This window comes from Strix uralensis, chromosome 18 (genome assembly GCF_047716275.1).
Source record: "Strix uralensis isolate ZFMK-TIS-50842 chromosome 18, bStrUra1, whole genome shotgun sequence".
NCBI lineage: Eukaryota > Metazoa > Chordata > Aves > Strigiformes > Strigidae > Strix > Strix uralensis.
In genome coordinates this window covers 1,055,480-1,075,471 of record NC_133989.1, presented here as the reverse complement: position 1 = coordinate 1,075,471, position 19,992 = coordinate 1,055,480, and the positions used below count along the sequence as shown (strand labels likewise).

Sequence of the window (19,992 nt, the reverse complement as noted above, 5' to 3'; positions counted from 1 at the left end):
GCCCGCCGCCCGCCCGCCCGCGCGCGCCCGCCCCGCCCCCGCCGCCCGCCCGCCCGTCCTCGCGCCTAACGGTCCGCGCCCGCCGCGCCGCCGCCCCGCGCGGGAGGAGGATGAAGGAGATGAAGCAGCGGAGGAAGAAGGAGCGCACGTGGGCCGAGGCCGCCCGCCTGGTGAGGCGGGAGGAGGGGGGGGGGGGCACCGCCCCGCCGCGACGGGCCTGGGGCGGGCCCCGGGGAGGAGGCGCGGGGGCTCCGCCGGGCCCCGAGGGGCCTCCCCCGCCCGGGGGCTCCGTTCGCCCCCGGCTCCGGCCCCTCCTCGAGTAACGGGGCCGGCGGCGCCGCCCGCAGCGGGGTTGGGGGGGGTGGGCGCTGCGCCCCGGTGGGGCGAAGCCGCGGGGGTCGGGTCTTCCGGGGTGGGGGGGTGGTGCTGGCGGTGCTTCCCGCGGCCGGGGGCCTCCGGGCTGCCGCGGCCGGTGTCTCCTCCCCGGTTGTTTTCCTTCCCGAGCCGGGTGGGCAGGAGAACCCCCAGCGCGGGGGGGGGCGGGGGCCCGGGGCGCTGCGGGGGCGGCCCCCGGCCCGCCGAGGGGGCTCCGGGACGAGCTGCCCGTCGCCCGGGAGTCCCCGCGGCCACCGTCTCCTCCCGCCAGGCCGCGGCGCGGGGCCCGGGACAGGCGCTCGGGGAGGTGCCGTCCCGCGGCGGGTCGGGATTTGCTGTCCCGGCTGGTGCCCGCAGCCGGCACGGGCGGGGCTGGGGCCGCTCTCGCTGGGGGGGACGGTTCGTTCTCTTCCGTTTCAGATGACTTCAGGCTCGGAGGGAGGAACCGGAGCCTGGGGAGAGAGGCCTGGCCTGAAGTCTGGGCAGTAGCTGCAGTCAAAAGTTTCTGGTTGAAATTCCTGAGGCTGCGGGTTTCTTCTGTGCCCCAGCAGCGCCCAGAGCGCGGGCGGTGTGAGCGGCGTGTGCTGAGCCTCGGGGCCGGCACCGCTGCGGTCGGACGTGACGGCGTCACGTTGGGTTTTAGGAGACGTAGCTACGGGTATGGCTGAGGTTTTTTTTGTCTTGGAGAATCTGCTTGTTGAAGGCTTAAAACTCCCAAACCCGGGTCTGCTCCGATGGTGTTTGTGTAGGTCTGGTGGGACGCCGCTGTCGTTTGACCCTCGCGCTGGGAGAAGGGTGATTTCCCTCCGTGAAGCGTTGAAGCCGTATCTGTCTTGATGCCCGTTTACAAACTGGGAAATATAAAAAGAAACATTAACTTCAGCGTCTTTCAGGCAGTGAGCGTGAACAAGTCAGAAGCTTCATTTAAGGGGCGCGTCTGGAGGGGTTTAGGGTTGTTGCTCGGCACAGCGTGCCGACGGCCACCACTGCTGCGCTGGCTGGAAGGAGCTTGATCTCCTTGGCCTCTGCCGAGGAGCTGCTCACTCCTGGTGACGCGGTGACACAGGTACGGGAGTGCCACTACGTGGAGTACGGGATGATCCGACCGCCCTGGGCGCATCGCTGTGCTTTCCTCCCCGTAGCCCTGTTGCCCTCGACTTGTGAGGATGCGGTTGTACTTGCTGCGTAGAGCATGGATGTCTGTAGAAACGGATTTTCAGGGCTTGAGGGTGTTTTGTTTCCTTGTTTTTTCTTTGGTGTGTGTGTTTATGTTGTTTTTGCCTGGCCAGGTTATGCATTGGAGCACATAAACATTCAGGAGGAACAGTGAGGGTGAGTCCAGCTGAGACTCGTGTCTGGTATTGAGGATGTTCAGGAAAGGTCTTGGTGCTCCTTCTGAGTAAGATTTCTTTGGCTATCAGAGTGTTTTCTTACTGCTTGCCAGGAGGAAACCTAATCAGACAAGCATCTGTCTTCCAGCAACTTGCATAATCTTTTGTGTGTAAATTATAATACTTTAGACCCGCATGACTGCGCTTCACAAACTGGAGAAGGGCATAAACCAGCCACTGTGGAACTTCACTGCAGGAGTCTGGTGGTCCAGTGCTTCCTCGTGCGTTTCTCTTTGAGGTGCCGGTTCTGAGAGCCGGGCGCGTCGCGGCGGGTGGCAGGGATGCTTTCCTGACCTCGGGGCAGAGGCAGTGCTAGGTGACCTTGCACAAAGTCACCTCATTCAAATGTCCTGAGCTCTAACAGGTGAAAAAAAAAAAATATCAGTATTTATAGGCTGCCCAAAGCAGCACCTGAGACAGTGACTCTAAAGCAGTCTCCTGATCCACCTCCTCGCCTTCACGTGATGGGAAGGGGGGTCTCTTTGCACAGTTCCTCTCGCCTGTCTTTTGGCCAGAACCTCAGGCACAGTGGGTGCAGGAGATGTCTAAGCCTCGACAGCATCTTAGAGCCATTGATGAACCAGAAATAGAACCATCTCATACTAGATTATCCACTTAGAGACCTGCAGTTGCGTAGCTGCGCTTCCAGCTTGCAGGACTGATTGTAAATCCACTAAAAATAGATCTTTATTTAACACTAGTCTTACACATGCTCCCTGTCAAAATGCTTTTAATTTTCCTTTTTGATGCGCACTATTGTATTTTGTATTCCTCTCGATGTTTCTGAGAATCATAGGCAAAAGTGCTTTTCAGTGGTGCTGCTCCTACAGAGCTGATACTATACACGTTCCGTAAAATAAGCCTTTAAAGGTTCGTTTGAACACGCAGAGCCACAGGACTATTCAACAAGTGCTGTCAGAGATAGATGTCTAGTAAATTAATTGGGGGAGTGATGTAAACCTCCATAATTAGGGACATAGGAATCCTTCACTATCAGTATTATAAATAGTGGAGGGGAATATTTTTTTTTTTTTTAAGTTTAAGTTGAGCTCCTGATGGAAGGTTGGGGTGCTGGCAGGGTCAGGGTGGAGAGGGGTGCAGGGCCAGTGCTGGAGACGGGGCTCTGGTGGCTGAAGCTGCAGGATCTTCTCTCCCCCAGTTCTTCCATTAAGCAGTCTGTACACTTAATATAGCTGCTGATTGGAAATTGTTCCCCTGAGCGTAGATTCTTTTATCTTTATGTAAATGCTCGTTCATGCTCAGTTTTAGGCTGTGTATTTTGCTTGCTTTGTCTGTCACTTGAGAGAGGTTTTATAAGCTGTGAAGAATTTACTTATTTTTCAGAACAGGCATGTTCCATTTTGTGGCTCTTGCACTCAGCTCGGGAGTGATGTGTTTCCCCTTGTCAGCTCTCTGCTCCCTTTGAGTGACGGGGGGTGACAGTGCACGAGGAAGGCACAGAAATGTCGTAACCTGGGGAGTGTTTTTGATTAGCAGAGAAAAAAGTGTGATGGAGCTGTATTGACTCAGAACTAAAATTATTTACTCTCTCTCAATATGGCTTATCACTTTCTTTGATCCTTTCTTTAAACTCTTTGTGTTTTCTTTGTGTTTTGTCTCAGGTTACGTAGTTCTCAAATTTCCATCCCCTACCACGTTAGCACCACCGATGCTTCTGATCTTCAGGCATCTGAAAAAGAGATGGATATGATTTCAGAAATTCTTTTTATCACAAAATACAGTTGAAGTGCAGAACTACAGTGTCATGGGTTGGGTTTTCCCTTTACTTGCGGAGGTTGGAGATGGTATAGAGATGCAAATGGTGCCCTGCACAACATTTTTAATTTTTAAAATGTCCTGTTCATGTGACTCCAGAAGGCAGAGGGTGGGCTTTGTGCCGTGCCACGGTGCTGCAGCGGCTCAGTTCTAGATGTGGCTGATATCAGTGGGGCGTTTGCGTTCCTCCACTGGCTTCGCACACAAGTCAGACCGAAAGGCGGCCTCGGGCCGCCCGCTCCCCTAAAGCGCGGCGGCAAATGAAATCAGGGTCGCGCGTCGTCGTGGCCGTGACGTTAGGGGAATTCAGACCACAGTTAAGATCAAAAAGTTCCCAAGTGAATACCCGTTGCTGCTTTGCTTGGACGTTTCAGGCCATCTCCTGCGCCTCCACCGCAGTCGTCTTGCCCGATCGGACCCAGAGGTCTGTTGAGGTCCTTGAGGGCGCGGGAGGCGGCGCGTGTTCGGCGGCTGTAGGGTGCTCCGCTCCCAAAGAAACATCGTGGTTTACATCTACTGCAGCTTATTTTTGTTTCCTGTTTATGTGGGTAATCTTCTTATCCACAGAAATGTCCAGTCCTCTTTTTGAATCCTTGAGTTCTTGCTTCTAGACATTTTGGAGCAGTAAGTTCCACAGGCTTAAAAAAAAATGTAATAGCCTCTTTAGTTCTTCGCATGTAAGTGGCAATTCTATTCTTCATGTAATATGTGCAAGGATGAGTTGTTATTTATTGTATTGCCTCCTTAATATCTGCTTTTACTCACTTTCTTTCAAAGGCAAACAGTCCAACTCTTTTTAGTGTCTCTAGCCATAATTTTTTTCCACATCCTTTACTGTTATTGTTGTCCTTTTCTGAATTCTGTCCTTCTCTGACAAGAATTCTGACTCTTGCCCGTGGTACCCTTCTTGAGATGGAGCGAAGATGAAATGAATGCAGTAATCCAAGGAAGGTACGCTATTGAATTATACAGTTGTACAGTAATACTTTTATTGGCAGAAAAATGCTGGATGCTTTGTTGAGAGGCAGGAAGGTGTACGGCAGGGAGAACACTTTACGCCATCGAAGGTCACTCACCTCTGTACAGTTTTGAAGGTTGTTTGTGGCAGCAGCTCGGTCTAATGTATATTGGAGTCTGTAAAGCTTCCACTGGTTTCATGCTATGGGGTCAAGGCCAAATTCTGCTGCTTTATCTCTCCTTGATCTTTGTATTTCAGTTAATTAGGGACCAGATTAAGGTAAGCCTTTTGTGGTGTTTACCGTGATCTAATCTTGAGGTAGCCTGAAATTTTTAGCATGTATCTTTTTCAGACGAATAAAGTTTTAAGAGGCACATTATTGGATCTGAACCGCAGCTTGTGGGGTAGTTCTGTGAATGCACAAGCAAATTCTGTAATGACACGTGGTCTTTCTGTCTTTTCAGGTGCTGGAAAATTACTCTGATGCTCCTATGACCCCAAAACAGATTCTGCAGGTCATAGAGGCTGAAGGACTAAAGGAAATGAGGTTAGTATTGATGATCTTGTCTAAAACCTAGTGTGGAGCATGGGGGAGGCTGCGTATGAAGGCTTGTGTTCCTTTGTGCGGTTCTGCCTCATCTCCAGCCCACTTATCTTCTTCCTTTTTTCTCTTTCAAGCATGGTAATTTCAGGTGACAGTATAGACATTTATATACAGGTTGTAGGTTTTTTTTCTTTGACAATAACTGGAAGCTGTTCTTGGATTTTTTGATAACATACAGAGTTCCCTTCATCCATCTAGTGTAAAATAAATGCCTATTGCAGGTCAGACCCCTGCATGGGTTGTACCTACCGCTTACTTGTATGGTTGTCTCATAAGTAGCTCCCAGTAGTCTCTGCTATTGTGACTCTAGTTTGAGAACAGTTTAAGTTTTGTCCCCTCTGATGCTTCATTTCTAGAGCAGACATGATGTTTTAGGAGACTCAGAAAAGTCTTCTTTATATTACTATACTGGCTTCTGCTCAGATTTTCGAGCACCGCGATAGCGCAACTGATGCTGTTGTGGCTCTTGACATCGGAGGAGATGCCCCCCTCGGCGGGGGTTTCGTATGGAAAAGAACCTGATACGGAGCCTCGGGAATGACAGGAGTGGGAGACCGTTCTCCTTGGTTAAGTTCCTGTGAACTTCCATCTGTTTCTGTGACAGTAGTAGAAGAGAAATACAGAGTGTCTGGCAGATCAAAGCAAGCAGGTAACCGTGATAGTCCAGATGCCTCAGTGCTGCATGGCAAAGAAAGACAGTTGGACTACCAGAGGCAGAAAAAGCAGTGTCTTTTGGCTGCTGCCCGTGGAGTGACTTCTGGGGAATCCACATGTGTGGACTGTTTCTCGTCTTCCTTCCCCTCACCTTGATTCTGTGGGCTGTTTTCCACTGTGGTGTTGGCGTTTCCTGAACTTGTACTTTACCCAGCTACAGAGCAAAACTGATTTCTTCCGGGACCAAACAACTCGAGATGTTAGCTTGAGCTGCTCCTTATTTGTGCCTGAAATCAGGAAACAGCTGGGATGGTTTGAATAGTGAAAATTGGTGATGCGTACAGAGGTGTCTTGTGTAGGAGTTGCCATTGTTTGGAGAGGGACGGTGCCGGCGTGTGTGGCTGCATCGATACCGGAGCTGTTAGAACACCCACCTGCCCCTGGCGGGCCTTGCCGAGGGGATCTTCTCTGGTTCAGATATGGGCGGTGGTTTCACAGCTCTGAGTAGAATTCAACAGGCTTTTAATGAAGACCTTCATACAGCTTTGTTTTAATCAATACTCTGCACCTTTCTTACATCAGTCCTATTACGTAAGCAGGTAGTTGAAGATCTACATGTCCTCTGCTAAAGGTAATAGCAGGTCTCTTTTCACACACATAAATTATCTTGGTGCTCTCCCAGTTTTGACAAGTGACCTGTCACGGTACGTAACTGAAGACCAGACTTTGGAGCGTGTGTCAAGTTAAATCCCACAGCGCTGAACTGTTCCTTTAAAGGTCAGTGTTTTTCCCTTGGGATATCTGCTTTTCCTTCCCCGGTCATTAATTCTCTGCTTTAAGAAAAGACTGTTTTCCTCGGAGCGTAATTGTTCACGGAATAAAAGCAGTGATCCTGCCGAGCTAAATATGCTGCTTGTATAGAAGCCCTTCCTGAAACTCCATTTCCTGAAGGAAATAGCTCGGTGGCTCGAGAGGTTTTTCCCTTTGAATCGATCCTGAGCCGGCGTTCCCTGGGCTGGGGGTCGCACTGCTCTGCTGGGAGGGTCCCACTGGTGCTCGAGCCAGGACACTTGGGCCCAGCACCATTGCTGAGTTCTAGCTCCTAGGAGAGTTAATTGTTTGCTTTTTTTCTCAATTTGGGGAAAACTATTTATTTTGCCATTCTAAGGAAGCGTGCTCTGTGGCTGGGTAGCAGGCTTGAGGCATCTGTTGAACACAGAAGGGAAAACACTGTCTAACAGGACAGAAGGCTGGAAATTTTTTTCATAGTATCTAAAAGTGATACAGGGTAATTTTGTCAGTTGCCAAGACTTGTGAAGAAATGTCCAAAAACCAAACGCATTCAGGGTGGAAAAAGAAATTATTCTGTGTTTTCGATTTGAGCATGATTTTCTTTGAAATATTTTGTCTCAATCCAGTTTTCAGTTTCACTTTTAGTAGTAAGGAAATCGATACTGCTTTAATGTCTCTTCCAGGTAACTTTCTGCCTGTACGTGTGTGACTTACTGGAAAACATGAAATTACGTGGCACAGAAGTTCCGTCAGTGCGAGCGTAGGACGGGTGCTTTAACCAGGGAGTTACGTAGGACTTGACAAATTAGTGCATCAGACCTTTTATATGTAACTCTGCTAGTGCGGGTCTGTCTGTGGCGGGTCAGGGGAGACATTCCAGAAACGCCTGTGTACAATTTATGCTGGTTTTGTTTACATCTTCCTACTGCTGAGTAAGTCTGGGGTTTTTCTGTAAAATCAGTCCAACTCTGAAAGTTCCAAGCAGAGAAAGAGAGGAAACTGGTAATAAAAGATAGGAACATCTGAAAATGGCTGAGAGTAACTTTAAAATTGGTGTAACTTTTCCTGGTTTCTGCCGATTGCTTTGCTGTGATGTTGTACAGGTCAAAAAGGACGAGGGTGATGCTGTTGTGACTGAAGTGCCCACCCCTAAAGTTAATGAGCATCATCTCTGTTCCCCTCGCTCGGCTAAATAATGCCCATTTAAACCCATCTTTCAGGCTGTTTTCTTGATAAGGCCATTTCTTAAAACTTGCTGTTTTCTTTCTTTCTCTGTTTCAGTGGCACTTCTCCCCTCGCCTGCCTCAACGCCATGCTCCATTCCAATTCACGGGGAGGCGACGGACTCTTTTACAAACTGCCCGGACGCATCAGCCTTTTCACGCTCAAGGTAAATGCCCAGTTCCTGCCCTCGGCTGAGGGCCGAGGTGCGAGTTCTGCTTCTTACACACAGCTGAGTGTTAAACTGTCACTGAGCATCGCACCAGCTGGATGTGCTGCATGTGAGATCGTCATGTGAAAGAGTGTCTGGAATTCGTCAGTTCGTTAGAGCTTGTACCTTTCAGCTATATTCAGCCATATATGATAAGTTCCTTTTTAAAAAACCTTATTATTTCTTGAATTGCACAAGCAAGATAAGTCCTCTCACTCCAGTACTTGGTGTCCAACCCAGGTGGCTGCTTATCGAAGCAGTCCCGTGCACTCCTCCTCTGCCAGCCACGAGGGAGCACAGCCAACCAGTAGATTAAACTGGTCCCAGAGCTTGTAGCTACAAGTAAAATCTTGATAGGAAAACGTATACTCATTCTTGTGGTGGTTTGTTTGGCATTCCGCTGCATGCTGTGTGTATTTAGTGTCACCGTTTTTCTCAGATCTTGAGGTCTCTGGAATGTGTTTATTGTCCCACGTTGAAAATGTTTCTGGTTTTAGGCTTTTCTTTTGCATTGTTCTGTACTGTTGGTTTCCTGATAAATATCAGCTTGATAGAAAACAGGTATCTCAACTATTTCATTGGTATCTTTTTTTTTCTGCTGTCAGAAAATTTTATTGAATTGCCATATTTTGCTGAAAACAGATGAAATTGAAATGGCTTTGATTATACAAGTGGTAAATACATCTCTTAAGCTTACTGTCTTAGTTGGCTAGTCTGATGCTGCCTGTTCTTTCACAGGAGGAATGAGATATTTTTCTTTATTAGAAATTGCTTGCTTGCAGAAAAGTGTGAGGAATTGTTAACCTTACCTGTTTTGGATGTGTTTGAGTTACTTGTCTAGGAGGTGTCTATGAGATGTGCTAATAGTGTAGATGATTTCTGTTCCACTATCAGCCCAAATATACTTTAAAATAACTTTCTGCATCAAGGATTAAAATAGGGAAGATAAAAAAATTTAAAAACTTAAAAACTATATCCGCTAAACCGTCTGTTCCCGTTGGTTTGAGGCGTAGTGGTTGGGAGGGAGGCCTGTAGCCATCGGCTTCTGTTTGCCCGTTTAGAAGGACGCCTTGCAGTGGTCTCGGAATCTCTCTGTGCCGGAAGGGGAGGAGCTGGAGGATACAGCAGACGCAGAAAGTTGCGAGTCCAATGAAGCCAGCACTGTGAGTGGTGATAATGATGGTAAGTGTCTAATGACATTCATCTTAAACTATAGGATCTACTTCCATGTCTGACCGAGCGCCCGTCTCTTTCAGTGTCTCTTGATGAAACCTCCTCTAATGCCTCGTGTTCCACAGAATCTCAGAGCAAGGGACCCGCTGCTACCAGGGAGAGCTACAGAACCGCCTCCCAGGTAGGAGAAAGTGGGACTAATGGGAAGCCTGAAGCCTCTCAGGGGGAGCTGTCGTTACTGTGCAGTAGTTGGGTGGGTGTGACGGGGACTGGGTGTGCCCAGGTGCCTCGGAGGGGTTGTGGGGCCGTTGCCTGAGGTGGGGAGTTTGCAGCGTGGGGAGGGATCGTGTACAGGAAGGTAATTCTGAATTCTCTGCTATTTGTAAATGTAACGGCACCTGGAGGGCCACCTAGGACCAAGGTGGTTCTTTTAACTGAGGAACGTGCTGCTTAGAAGATTTTTTTACCCCTCTGTGACGTCTTTGTTCCTTTGCTTTGTTTTTGGTCTCTTTCTGGACTGCAGACAACCAAACAAAAGAAGAAGACTGGTGTAATGCTGCCACGTGTTGTCTTAACACCACTGAAAGTAAATGGGGCACACATGGAGTCTGCCTCCGGTGAGCATCGCTTGTGTTGGGGTGGTTTTCGAATGACTGCACAGAGCTTTTAATCAGTAGTCCCTAGTTATCTACAAGTTTGAGGATTTCTTTAATGCTTTATGAGAGCGCATGTGCCTGCAGAGAGTTGTGTGTGTGTTTAACTCCATCAAAATAGTTGGTAGCTGAGCAATACCCTGTAACAGGGGATCTGTTCTTGGCAGGTGATTCTTGTATGTTAAACCACTCTCCAAGTTGGGCTTCTGCTGTTCTTTGCCTGGTTTTTATGAAATTGTTTTGCCTTTAGGCTTCACAGGAAGGCATGCTGATGGGGAGAGCAGTAGCACATCCAGCAGCAGCAGCAGCTCTTTGGCCCTGTGCAAAGCCACCTTGCGTAGTAGAACAGAAATAAACAGGGATCCTCCGCAGCTTCTGAGAGGTATCCGAAAGCCCACAGCTGGTAGGTGCTTCTGATGGGAGTTAGAGGAATAATTGGCCGTAAAAGCAGGCGGTGTTGAGGTCTGTGTGTATCTGAGGAAGGACGCCAAGGTTCTCTTCCTTCAGAAGGCCTGTGACCATCCTGAGCCTCGCAAGCCGGACCTTCCTCCCTGAACATTAGCGAGACGATTGTTTAAAAGTGTGCCCAGTCTGAAGAGCAGCATCGAGAATTGTACCTGAATATGGCAGAAATGTGACCTTGTATCAAAATTCCGGATGCACATTTCTTAATTAGTGTGTTTGAGACCCTGTCTTCATACTTGAATGCTGCAGTCTCCTCTCGCAGATCTTGCTCCTTTTGCTGTAGTAGTTTGAGATTAATTTCTTGACCGTAATGAAATACTTTTCATACAACAGTGTTTATTTTATTTGCCTGTCCTTAAACTACAGGGCAAATGAAACGAAACAGGGGTGAGGATATTGACTTTGAGACACCCGGTTCCATTCTTGTCAACACAAACCTGCGAGCTCTGATCAACTCCAGAACCTTTAATGCGCTCCCCTCGCACTTCCAGCAGCAGCTTCTTTACCTCCTCCCAGAAGTGGACAGACAGGTATGAGGGTGCAGCGCTCGGGTGTTCCCCGCTCGCTGCCTTGCCCCTGATTTGCAGGACGGCTGGAGCAGACGTTTTCTGTTGGTCCCCTTAGGTTGGGGCTGACGGGCTGATGCGTCTCAGCGGCAGCGCCCTCAATAACGAATTCTTCACCCACGCTGCGCAGAGCTGGAGGGAGCGGCTGGCTGACGGTGAGTAGGTTTGCTTTGCTAGGTGGCTGGAGAATAGCTACTCATTTTATGGGATTTTTTTGCTTTTTTTACAGTTAAACAGGCGTTTCGACCAACTTTGCAGTGTATCTGGTTATGCTGGCCCCAACCTTTTTTTTTTTTCTTTTAAATCAAAGATGTGTTTTCCTTTGGTGACCTTCAGAACAAAGCGGTGGAGGTGTAAAGCAGTGCCAGACTTATCTTTCCTTAAATGGCAGCCTGTGTCTGGTAAAACATGATTTTTTTTTCTCAGACTTGCTTGAGGCTGTGTGACCATTGCCCTGAAAGAGTTGCAGGCAGCGTGTGGATCCGTAGCAGGGTGATAACAGAAAATCTGTCCTTTGTATATACAGTTACTGTACTGTTAAAACACAAAAGCTTGTATTTGCAGAATCAGTGTTGTTTGGAACTGAATTTCAGTCTCTTGCTTCCATGTAGGTGAGTTCACCCATGAGATGCAAGTTCGAATTCGGCAGGAGATGGAAAAGGAGAAGAGAGTGGAGCAATGGAAAGAGAAGTTCTTTGAGGACTACTATGGACAAAAGTGAGAAATTTTACCTCATCTGTCCTGGTTTATCTGTCTTTATGCAGATGGCAGAGTGTGTTTCTGCTTGCGGATACCTGAGATGCAGCAGAAACTCCTTGAAAAATACAGGTGGTGGGGTGAATCATTCGGCCTCTTGCTCCAGGGAAATCCTTAGCGGAACTGGCCGGGCCACAGCAGAGTTTTGTAGCCTATTTTGTTTCCAAGACAAGTTAATACTACTTGTTTTCCATCACAAATCTTTACATTTTCTTATTTTTCTCATTCCCTGTGATAGTAATGTGGGATAGCAAATGGGTAGGCTATCTCACTGCAGACTGACTTCATGAGGTGTTGATGAGTCTCTGCTTTGGCCGTTGCTGTGTGTAGTGATATAGAGCACAGCTATAAGCAAAAGAGGAAGAGCTTAAATGAGGATGGGCTTTAGCTTTTAGCTAGTTTTTATGTTTGCCTCATAGGTTGGGCTTGACCCAAGAGGAATCCCAGGAGCAGAATTTGGTGCAAGAAGATGCCGAGAACAGGACAGGACTGTCTGTGAAAGGAGAGGCAAGGCTGCCGCGCGGCCCTTCGACGCGGCAGAGGGACGGGCACTTCAAAAAACGCTCCCGGGCCGACCTGCGCTGCAGAGCCAGGAGGAGCCTGTACAAACTGCGTGAGCCCGAGCAAACGGAGGCTGCCAAAGAGGCCGCTTCTGTGGGACCAGATTCCTCTCTTCATAAAGAGACAAAGCCTGAGATAGACCTGAAGAAGGATGATCTGACCAGCCCTTCGGCTGCAGTACTGAAGCCAGAGAGTTCAGAATTGCACCTCTCTCCAGAGACTTCCAAATTACACAGTAAATCGGAAGATCTGCCGCTGGCAGCTGCAAACAGAATTCCCAGTTTGCCCCAGGAGAACTCTGCTCGGGAGGCCAAGGACCAGAAGAGGAAATGCTTTGAGGAGGCTGCCTCTGCATCCTTCCCCGAAAAGAAGCCCCGGCTTGAAGATCGTCAGTCCTTTCGTAACACAATTGAAAGTGTTCACCCAGAAAAGCCACAGCCTACTAAAGAGGAGCCAAAAGTCCCACCCATCCGGGTAGGAAAGAGAATTATAGCTGCTTGGTATCTCACGGCTGTTGTGCTCAGCGGTATCAAAACATTATTAAAATGTCCAGGGTTGTCATCTTAAGAAAAGAGGTGGACGGGTTTCATTGGTAGAGCTGGCTAAATGCCCCTGATGACCACACTTTACTATCTTATTTAGGCGGGCAAAGGATGGAAAATCATTCCAAGGTCTTTGCAGCAGAGTGCGGGGTAACCTTGACTTACTCTGTTAGTTTGCATTTCTGTGGATACAGAAATCGCTTTTCCTGAAACTGGCTGACTTGTTGCAAAAGTGACCTTCAAATTGTGTTCTTTATCCTGCATAGTTTCTCCGTTCCTTTCCTTTTGGGCAGAATCTTAGCATTCCCTCTGACTTTTCCCGTTTTGACTAGAGGTATCCAGCTTGTTAGCTTCAGGGTAGTCAGCCTGATGTAAAGGAGACCATTTTGATTTCAGAAATCACTTATTTTATATTTGTCTGCGGCTTCTGGTAAAAGTGTTGATATGAACTGAGCTTTACATATCGCATGACAGAGGGCATCAGCAGAGCTTATGGGGAACATGTCACTGCTCTGCCAAAATTGGTTTTTAAGTTGGAATTTTAAAATTTTTGTTGAATCCTTGTGATGGATCGGATGCTAGTAAAATGCATTTCACTGTCTGAAGATGGTCAAGTGTTAGAACTAACAGCTTTTCCCTTTCTTTCAGATTCAACTTTCACGTATTAAACCACCCTGGGTGGTTAAAGGTCAGCCCGCTTACCAGATATGCCCCAGGATCATCCCCAGCACGGAGCCCTCCGGCCGGGGCAGGGCTGGGGCCAGGACACTCGCAGACATTAAAGCCCGTGCTCTGCAAGCCCGAGCCCAGCGAGAAGCTGCTACAGCCGCCATCGGAGGTGGGGGTGGCCCAGGCGGGGGGAGAAGCCCTGACGAAGGAGGTGGTGGAGGAGAACCCAGCAGCCGCTCAGAGCGCAGGAGATCAAAGAGAACTCGTGGAAAGCGTTCGTCAGATCTACAGCGAGCACAACTACTGTCGCCTGTCCATCTGAACGGAGCGGAGGCGAACCCCGGGGGGGCTGCTCGGGGGGACACCACCAATTCCTTCCTCTCCTCAAGACAAGACCCCTTTTCCTCGAAGAGCGAGGGAAGCGGCGACCTGGAGCGTGCTGCGGGCAGTAGCTCAGGGGAGGCTCGGCCCGGTGGCAGCTCCCCCAGGAGGCAGTTCTGTGACGCTTTGACTGGGCCATCCCTAGGCAGCGCAACCTCTGAGAGGCAGGAGGAGAGCCCTGAGCAGCTCCTCTGTCACCCAAGGACCGAAACCCCACCTTGTGCTGCATCACAGGAGAGGCAGAGCACGAAGCTGAAGCGCGTGGTTCCTCCGGTGAACGGTCTGTCGTGTTCTCGGGTGCAGGGAGCTGCGCTCAGTCCGACGGGAGATGGGCTCGTGTCGGAACTCAGAGCTGTTCGTGCTCCCGCCGGGCAGCTGGATTATCATTCTGACCTGAAGGAAAATTCCCCCAGTTGTCCTGCTCTTCTGCCAGAATTGTCATCAGGTGGTGAGGAGTGCCATGAGCCAGAAACGGTATCTAGGTTTAGATTTAATGGCTCTGAAATGTTGGTGGAGAAACGCGTCGCTGCTAGCGATCACTCCAAAGCAGGGACTGCTGGGGTGGAGGAAGCAGCCCCTGCGCTGTGCGACTTCGCGCGGCTGCAGGCGGGGAGAGGGAGTGGTGGCAAACTGAGCAATGAAGAACAGAACGCAGAGTCTCTGGTGAAACCCTCTTCACACGATGACTTTAGTTCTCAGAATAGGGTAGATACCCCTGAAAAACCGCAGCTGCGGGAGAGGTGCCCCAGAGCAGAACCAGAAAGCGCCCGTCTGCCGCTGGGAGAGGCTCAGGAGTTCAAGACGAACGGAGATGATGAAATACAGAGTACACACAGTGAAACAACAGATACGGCGTCAGATTTTGAAGCTGACGAGAGTGTGGGGATGGATGTATATTGCGGAAGCATCAGCTGCAGGGAGGCGGCTGGGAAAGACTCCTCCTGCCCCGGCAGCACTGAGAGATGTGATGGGATTAGATCCAAAGCAGCCGGGGAAAGGGATAGTCTGGCCTATGTTGTGGACTTCCCTGCGGCCGCGGCGAAGAGCCCCCCACCTCCGCCTCAGAGGTGGGGACCAGCTGCACCCCTGCCCCAGGCAGCCGAGCGGCCGACGGGTTCTGCTCGGCCCGTAGCCTCTGGTGAAACCACCAACCCTTTGGTGATGCAGCTGCTGAAGGGGAACCTTCCGCTGGAAGAAGTTCTCCCGGTATCTCACGCCAACATCAAGCTGGAAATTGCGCAGCCGCCGCCGGACACGTGGTCAGAAAACCTCTCCCTGCAAATGGAGAGAGGTAGCGGTTGCTATTTTGGCAAAGAATCTTCTCCAAATGTAGGGATGAAGACGAGCGCCCAAAGCAGGAGCGATGACTTCCCCTCAATGAGATCTTCCATGGACCCCCAGGAGAAGGAGCGCGGGTCCGGGGCGGCGTTGCTGAGCGCGGAGGATGCGGAGGATCAATCTATTCCAGAAAAACATTCCAAAGTTGGCTCGACTTTAAGCTGCCAAGACCAACTGGCAAATGTGGCAAGTGCCTCTCAGAAGCCTGAAGATACGGGCCCTCGGGAAAGAACATTTTCTTCCTGTAGCTTTGAGGAGCAAAAGGAGTTGTCCACGGTCCATCGGGTGCCTCAGCACAACCCCTTGACAAGCGTCATCACAAGCAAAAGTCCGGAGAAGTTGAACGTCTCTATGGAGCCTCAGTTTTTATCTCCAGCTGTAACTTCTCGTGGTCCGAACCAGACAGGAGGTGCATCGGTCAATAAAAATTACGTTGGTGTTCAAGGCAAAAAACTCTTTGGTTCTGGTTTTCCTTGCAACCCCGCTGTTAAGCTACATCACGCCAGGGCTTTGGATCAAGTTTCAGCCGCGGGAACCTTGTCCCCCAGCAAACAGGTTCCCCTGACCAAGGGCTGTGCAGCGGGAGGAGCAGCGCCGGCCCCACGGGAGGGATGGACTCCGAAGCAGCACGCCGACGCCCTGGGAGGAGGGAGAAACGAGAACGTGCTGGCGTGTGGCAGCCCGGGCAAGAGCAACGTGGAGAACCAGAAGGACGTGGCCCAAAGCCCTGCGGAGCTGGCTGAGCATTTGCAAAGTGTCCCGCTGGTCATGGACTTGCCGTTTTTTAAGTTTTCAAGGGAACCAGGAAAAGGACACAATCACCCTTTGGAGCCTTCTTCCATACCCTCTCAGCTCAATATCAAGCAAGCATTTTATGGGAAGCTTTCTAAGCTGCAGCTTAATTCCACCAGCTTTAATTATTCATCCAACACTCCAGCTTTTCCCAGAAGCCTTGCTGGAAGCATGATGCAGCTCACCCACAAAGCGAACTTTGCTGCGAACCGTAACTCGTCCCTCTCGGTGCAGATGTTTGCCGACAGCGGCAGCGTTGACGAGATCTCCTTCAAGTGCTCGTGCAGCCTTAAAGCCATGATCATGTGTAAAGGCTGCGGGGCCTTCTGTCACGATGACTGTATAGGACCCTCTAAGCTTTGTGTATTGTGCCTTGTGGTGAGATAATAAATTATGGCCATGGGACAAATTGTATATTCAGTGTGTGTATTTTGATAACGACTGATCCTAAAAACCTGTACACAAAATACTATTCTGTTTATAGTAGAAATGCTATTTCACTTTGTTTTGGTGAGGAAAGTTGACTTGCCTTCCCACTGAAAGCGACAGTGCAGAACCCTTTCTTGCTCACGGTTACACTCCCGTCTCGGTGGGCTGCGCCCCCCTGCAGCGACCCTCCTGCTTCCTGCTGCCCTGGGAATCCGGATCCTGCGCTGGGGCCGACGCCTGAGCCGGAGGCGGTTCGCTGTGGACCCTCGCTGGAGGAAATGTGCATCCAAAGGACCTGGACCAGGGTGTTTCTGTGCCGGGGCTGCGCTAGGTGAGGCCCCGCAGTCTTCCACTCTCCCCTCCTGCCGCCTCCGCCCCTGGTTTGCGTGGGAAGCACGAGGGAGCCGAGAGCCGCCGTGCAGGGACGCTGCTGCGCCGTGTTGGGGGGCCCCGGCAGAGCCTGGTGCCCCAGAACACACTCGGGGGGGCGGCTCAGAGCTGAGCGTGGCTGCCCCCGTGGAGCCCGACGGAGGATGCAAGAAGAAGAGGGGGGAAAAAAAAATAAAGTGGCAGGTGCCAAGCGAATGCGTTCGCTGGTCCGCAGGAAGGCGCGTGGCCCGAGGAACTGTGCCTGGCTGAACTCTGGGACCAGCTGACGCGACGGCCCCTCTCGGCCGCCTTCCACGGACTCGTGTGAACCCTTGGAGGTTCCCAGCAGCTCGTTGATGTGGCCAGTGACCTCCCCAGCGCAGCCCCGCAGCGAGGACCTGGCGTGGCAGCATCTGACCACTTGCAAGCGTCTAGCTGTGCATCTGTGTGACCATCATCTAACATTTAAAGCAGTGTTTTTTCCTTTTTTTTTTTTTATATTTTCATTCTTGGATGTATAAAGTGAATTATTTGGCTCCTGTAAGTATCCTCTATGCATCTGTTTGATCATGTATTTATATGTTGTACACAGTACTGGCCAACTCTGTAAATGGATGTAATGTACATAGAACATAAAAGGTTCTTTTTTTTTTTTTTTTTCCCTTGGATTTTCAGGCTCTACAGCAGTATTGCATTAAAGTGGTGTTAGTTATTAATCTGCATCTGTAGTCAGAGCCACTGTATTCTGTCTTGCCTAACGTGAGGCTCAACATGCAACGGTGTCTGGGTTCTGGCAGCCTCCCCCTGCCCGTGGACTCTGCCTGGGGGGATGTGCTGAGGCCATGGACTTCACCGCTCTCTCCTGAGCTGCCGCCCGCCGGTGCTGTAACGGATCTCCTGGAGCGGGGCTGGAGCTGCGCTGCCAGAGGGTGAACATCCTCGTGCATCCGGAGATCGAGAGCGAAAGCGGGACTCTCTTCCTCTTTGGAGCAATTGCTTATCAAGAAGGAATTGCTTCAGTGAGGGGAGAAGTCAGCCCTTCTGTTTAAGCAGGCAGCAGCAAGAATTGTAGGGGGTTTATTTTTATTTTTTCTTCTTGTCCCTTTTCTAGCTCTGTCCTACCTCCCTTGACCATGCACTTTTGTGTTTTTAAACCGTGCAAGTCCCTATTTGAGATGCCTGAGGGATGCAACAAGCGTAGTCTCTGAACTGGTTTATCCTTAATGCATCCGACAGCCTCACATTGTGGGACGGGGAGAGACCCAACGCGCGTGAGCGTGCGGACCCCGGGACGGACGGACGGACGGACAGACTGCGGGGTTGGTGTCGGCGGAGCGGAGGTGGGAAACCTGCTTACCAAAGATGGGGAGCGGAGCTGGGGCCTGGCTCTGCCTCCTCCGGGGCCACGGGAGTGTATGGTGGAAGTGGTCTGGTGCGCAGAGCCCTCGGGGGGGGCCTGCCCGTGTATGTCCCTTGTGGTATTGGAAAAATAAACACTGTAAAACCTGCATTTGTGGTTCCAATCCTCTTTTTCTGAAATCACCCCCTGTGCTCAGGCAATATTGCTTTTCCTTTCCTCTTTTATAACCGAGGGTTCAGAGCTCTGCTCAGGTGATGAAGGGGAGGGCTGCGCTGCTGTCTCGCCTTCGTTAAATCGGTTTTTATACCCTCACAGGTAACCGAAGACGGGGCACCTACTGCAGACACGGGGTGTGGCTCTTGGGAAACGTACCCTGCGGGCTCCGAAAGCAGCAGCAGGGCCGTGGGAGCCCCCCCGCAGCATCCGGGGTGATACCTGCCCGGCCTGCGGGCAGCAGCCCCGGGGCGGCTCTTCCGCTGCTGTTACACGGCTTTTATGTTACTCAACCGTTGGGTAAAAGGATCTGAAAATGTTTTCTAAAGAGCGTAACACCGTGATTCCAATTACGCTGTTTATTGGAGCTACCTGTAAACTTCATTGATGCGTCCTTTCTCTTTCCTAGGTAGTAAGAAAAGAATAATGTGAATTATGATGTTACATGTCGGGGTTCTGGTCTCTGTGTGGATCTTCTGCGAGGCAGACGGGGATCTCACAGACGGGGATCTCGCAGACGGGGATCTCACAGACGGGGCTGTGGGAGCGTTTGGATCCGCGCAGTGATTGAATCTCTGACTTCCTCACGGTCCGCAGGGCTCCAGTGTGGCAGAACCGCCGCCACGGGGCCCCGTTCTCCCAGTTCCTCCAGGTCACTAACGCTGGGGACTGGTGGGCGCGAGCACAGCAGCAGTGAAGGCCGGTTTCTTCGGTCTGCTCGCTTTAAAAATCGCAGTGAGAAGGAAAAGGGGGACAGAGCCGAGCGTTGCTGGAGTGCGAAGGAAGCTCTGTCCCGGGCGTGGGAGAAGGTTTATGGTTTAAACTCTGCAACGCTGCTGTTGGGAGTCAGGATTTACCTGAATGTGAACATCGGTCCTGGCTGGAGCCCGTCAGTGGTAGGACCCGACCCGTCAGAAACCTGCCGACCTCGGACGTCTCCGCGCGCCGCTGTGGCACGAGGCACGGCTCTGCGCTAGCGCGGCCAGGCCGGGGCAGAGGCTCTGCTGGCACCAGCTTGTGTGGGTTTCGTAGTTTGTTGATGTTCTCCCAACTCTGGCAGATTTTGTCTGCCAGCACAGGTGTGGTTAAAGATGCCCAGATAATGTAAATATGCTAAAAATAAGTAATGCAAAAAATGAGTTGTTAATTAGGTAAGCTTTAAAACTGCTAAATAACTGATACCACGTTTTCTATTTTAGTGGTGTGGTGGAAAGTTTTCTATGGTATTGGTGTGGTGGATGATGATGTTGGAATTAGTTACCTCTAGAATAGGGGAGCTTGGAGGTTTCAAGAGTAAAACCCTATTAACGTCAGAATTTCACACAGAGCAACTATAATGGTTTTTTTTCTCTGTGATATTTATCTGATAAATAACAGATTTTCTCTCTCACAGACCGTCTGCTGTTTGGGTCGGGCTCTGCGGTGCCTTGGCCCGGCCCATGGACAGAGGGATGTTCCCAGCCAGCCGAGAGCCCTGCGCCCGCGTTGCTGCGGAACCGCAGCGGGTGCTGCCAGAGCTGTGGGGGGCCGGTTCACACACGGGTGGGACCGATCCCGCGGCACGTGGCCGTCTCCCTTCCTCCGCCTGAAATCTGGGAGCAAAACTTCACCAGAGGCTTGATGTTATTAAACCCGGCGGTGTGGTGGACGCACGGGAGATGCTCTGCCCGCGTGTGCCGCAGAACCCTCGCGGCAGCTCTGTGCACGCGCACGTGCACTCCTGGTTGCGGAAGGTCCCGTCGG

At 50.8% G+C, this 19,992-nt stretch overlaps 1 protein-coding gene across 6 annotated transcripts; it reads left to right on the top strand.

Annotated features, from left to right (window-relative positions):
• Window positions 1-45: 45 nt before the first annotated feature.
• Window positions 46-18,184, top strand: ASXL1 (ASXL transcriptional regulator 1). Of its 6 annotated transcripts, XM_074888563.1 has the most exons (13): window positions 127-170; window positions 4,421-4,493; window positions 4,965-5,047; window positions 7,832-7,940; window positions 9,044-9,164; window positions 9,239-9,336; window positions 9,679-9,772; window positions 10,059-10,211; window positions 10,640-10,803; window positions 10,898-10,994; window positions 11,451-11,556; window positions 12,015-12,630; window positions 13,347-18,184. In XM_074888563.1, the coding sequence occupies exons 3-13, from the start codon at window positions 4,992-4,994 to the stop codon at window positions 16,263-16,265; spliced, it is 4,533 nt and encodes a 1,510-aa protein (XP_074744664.1). In that variant the 5' UTR covers window positions 127-170; window positions 4,421-4,493; window positions 4,965-4,991; the 3' UTR covers window positions 16,266-18,184. The 6 variants fall into 6 exon arrangements, with proteins under 6 accessions (XP_074744661.1, XP_074744660.1, XP_074744664.1 ...); XM_074888560.1 differs by lacking the exon at window positions 4,421-4,493 and having other exon boundaries at window positions 46-170; window positions 10,059-10,190; XM_074888559.1 differs by lacking the exon at window positions 4,421-4,493 and having other exon boundaries at window positions 46-170.
• Window positions 18,185-19,992: the final 1,808 nt, after the last annotated feature.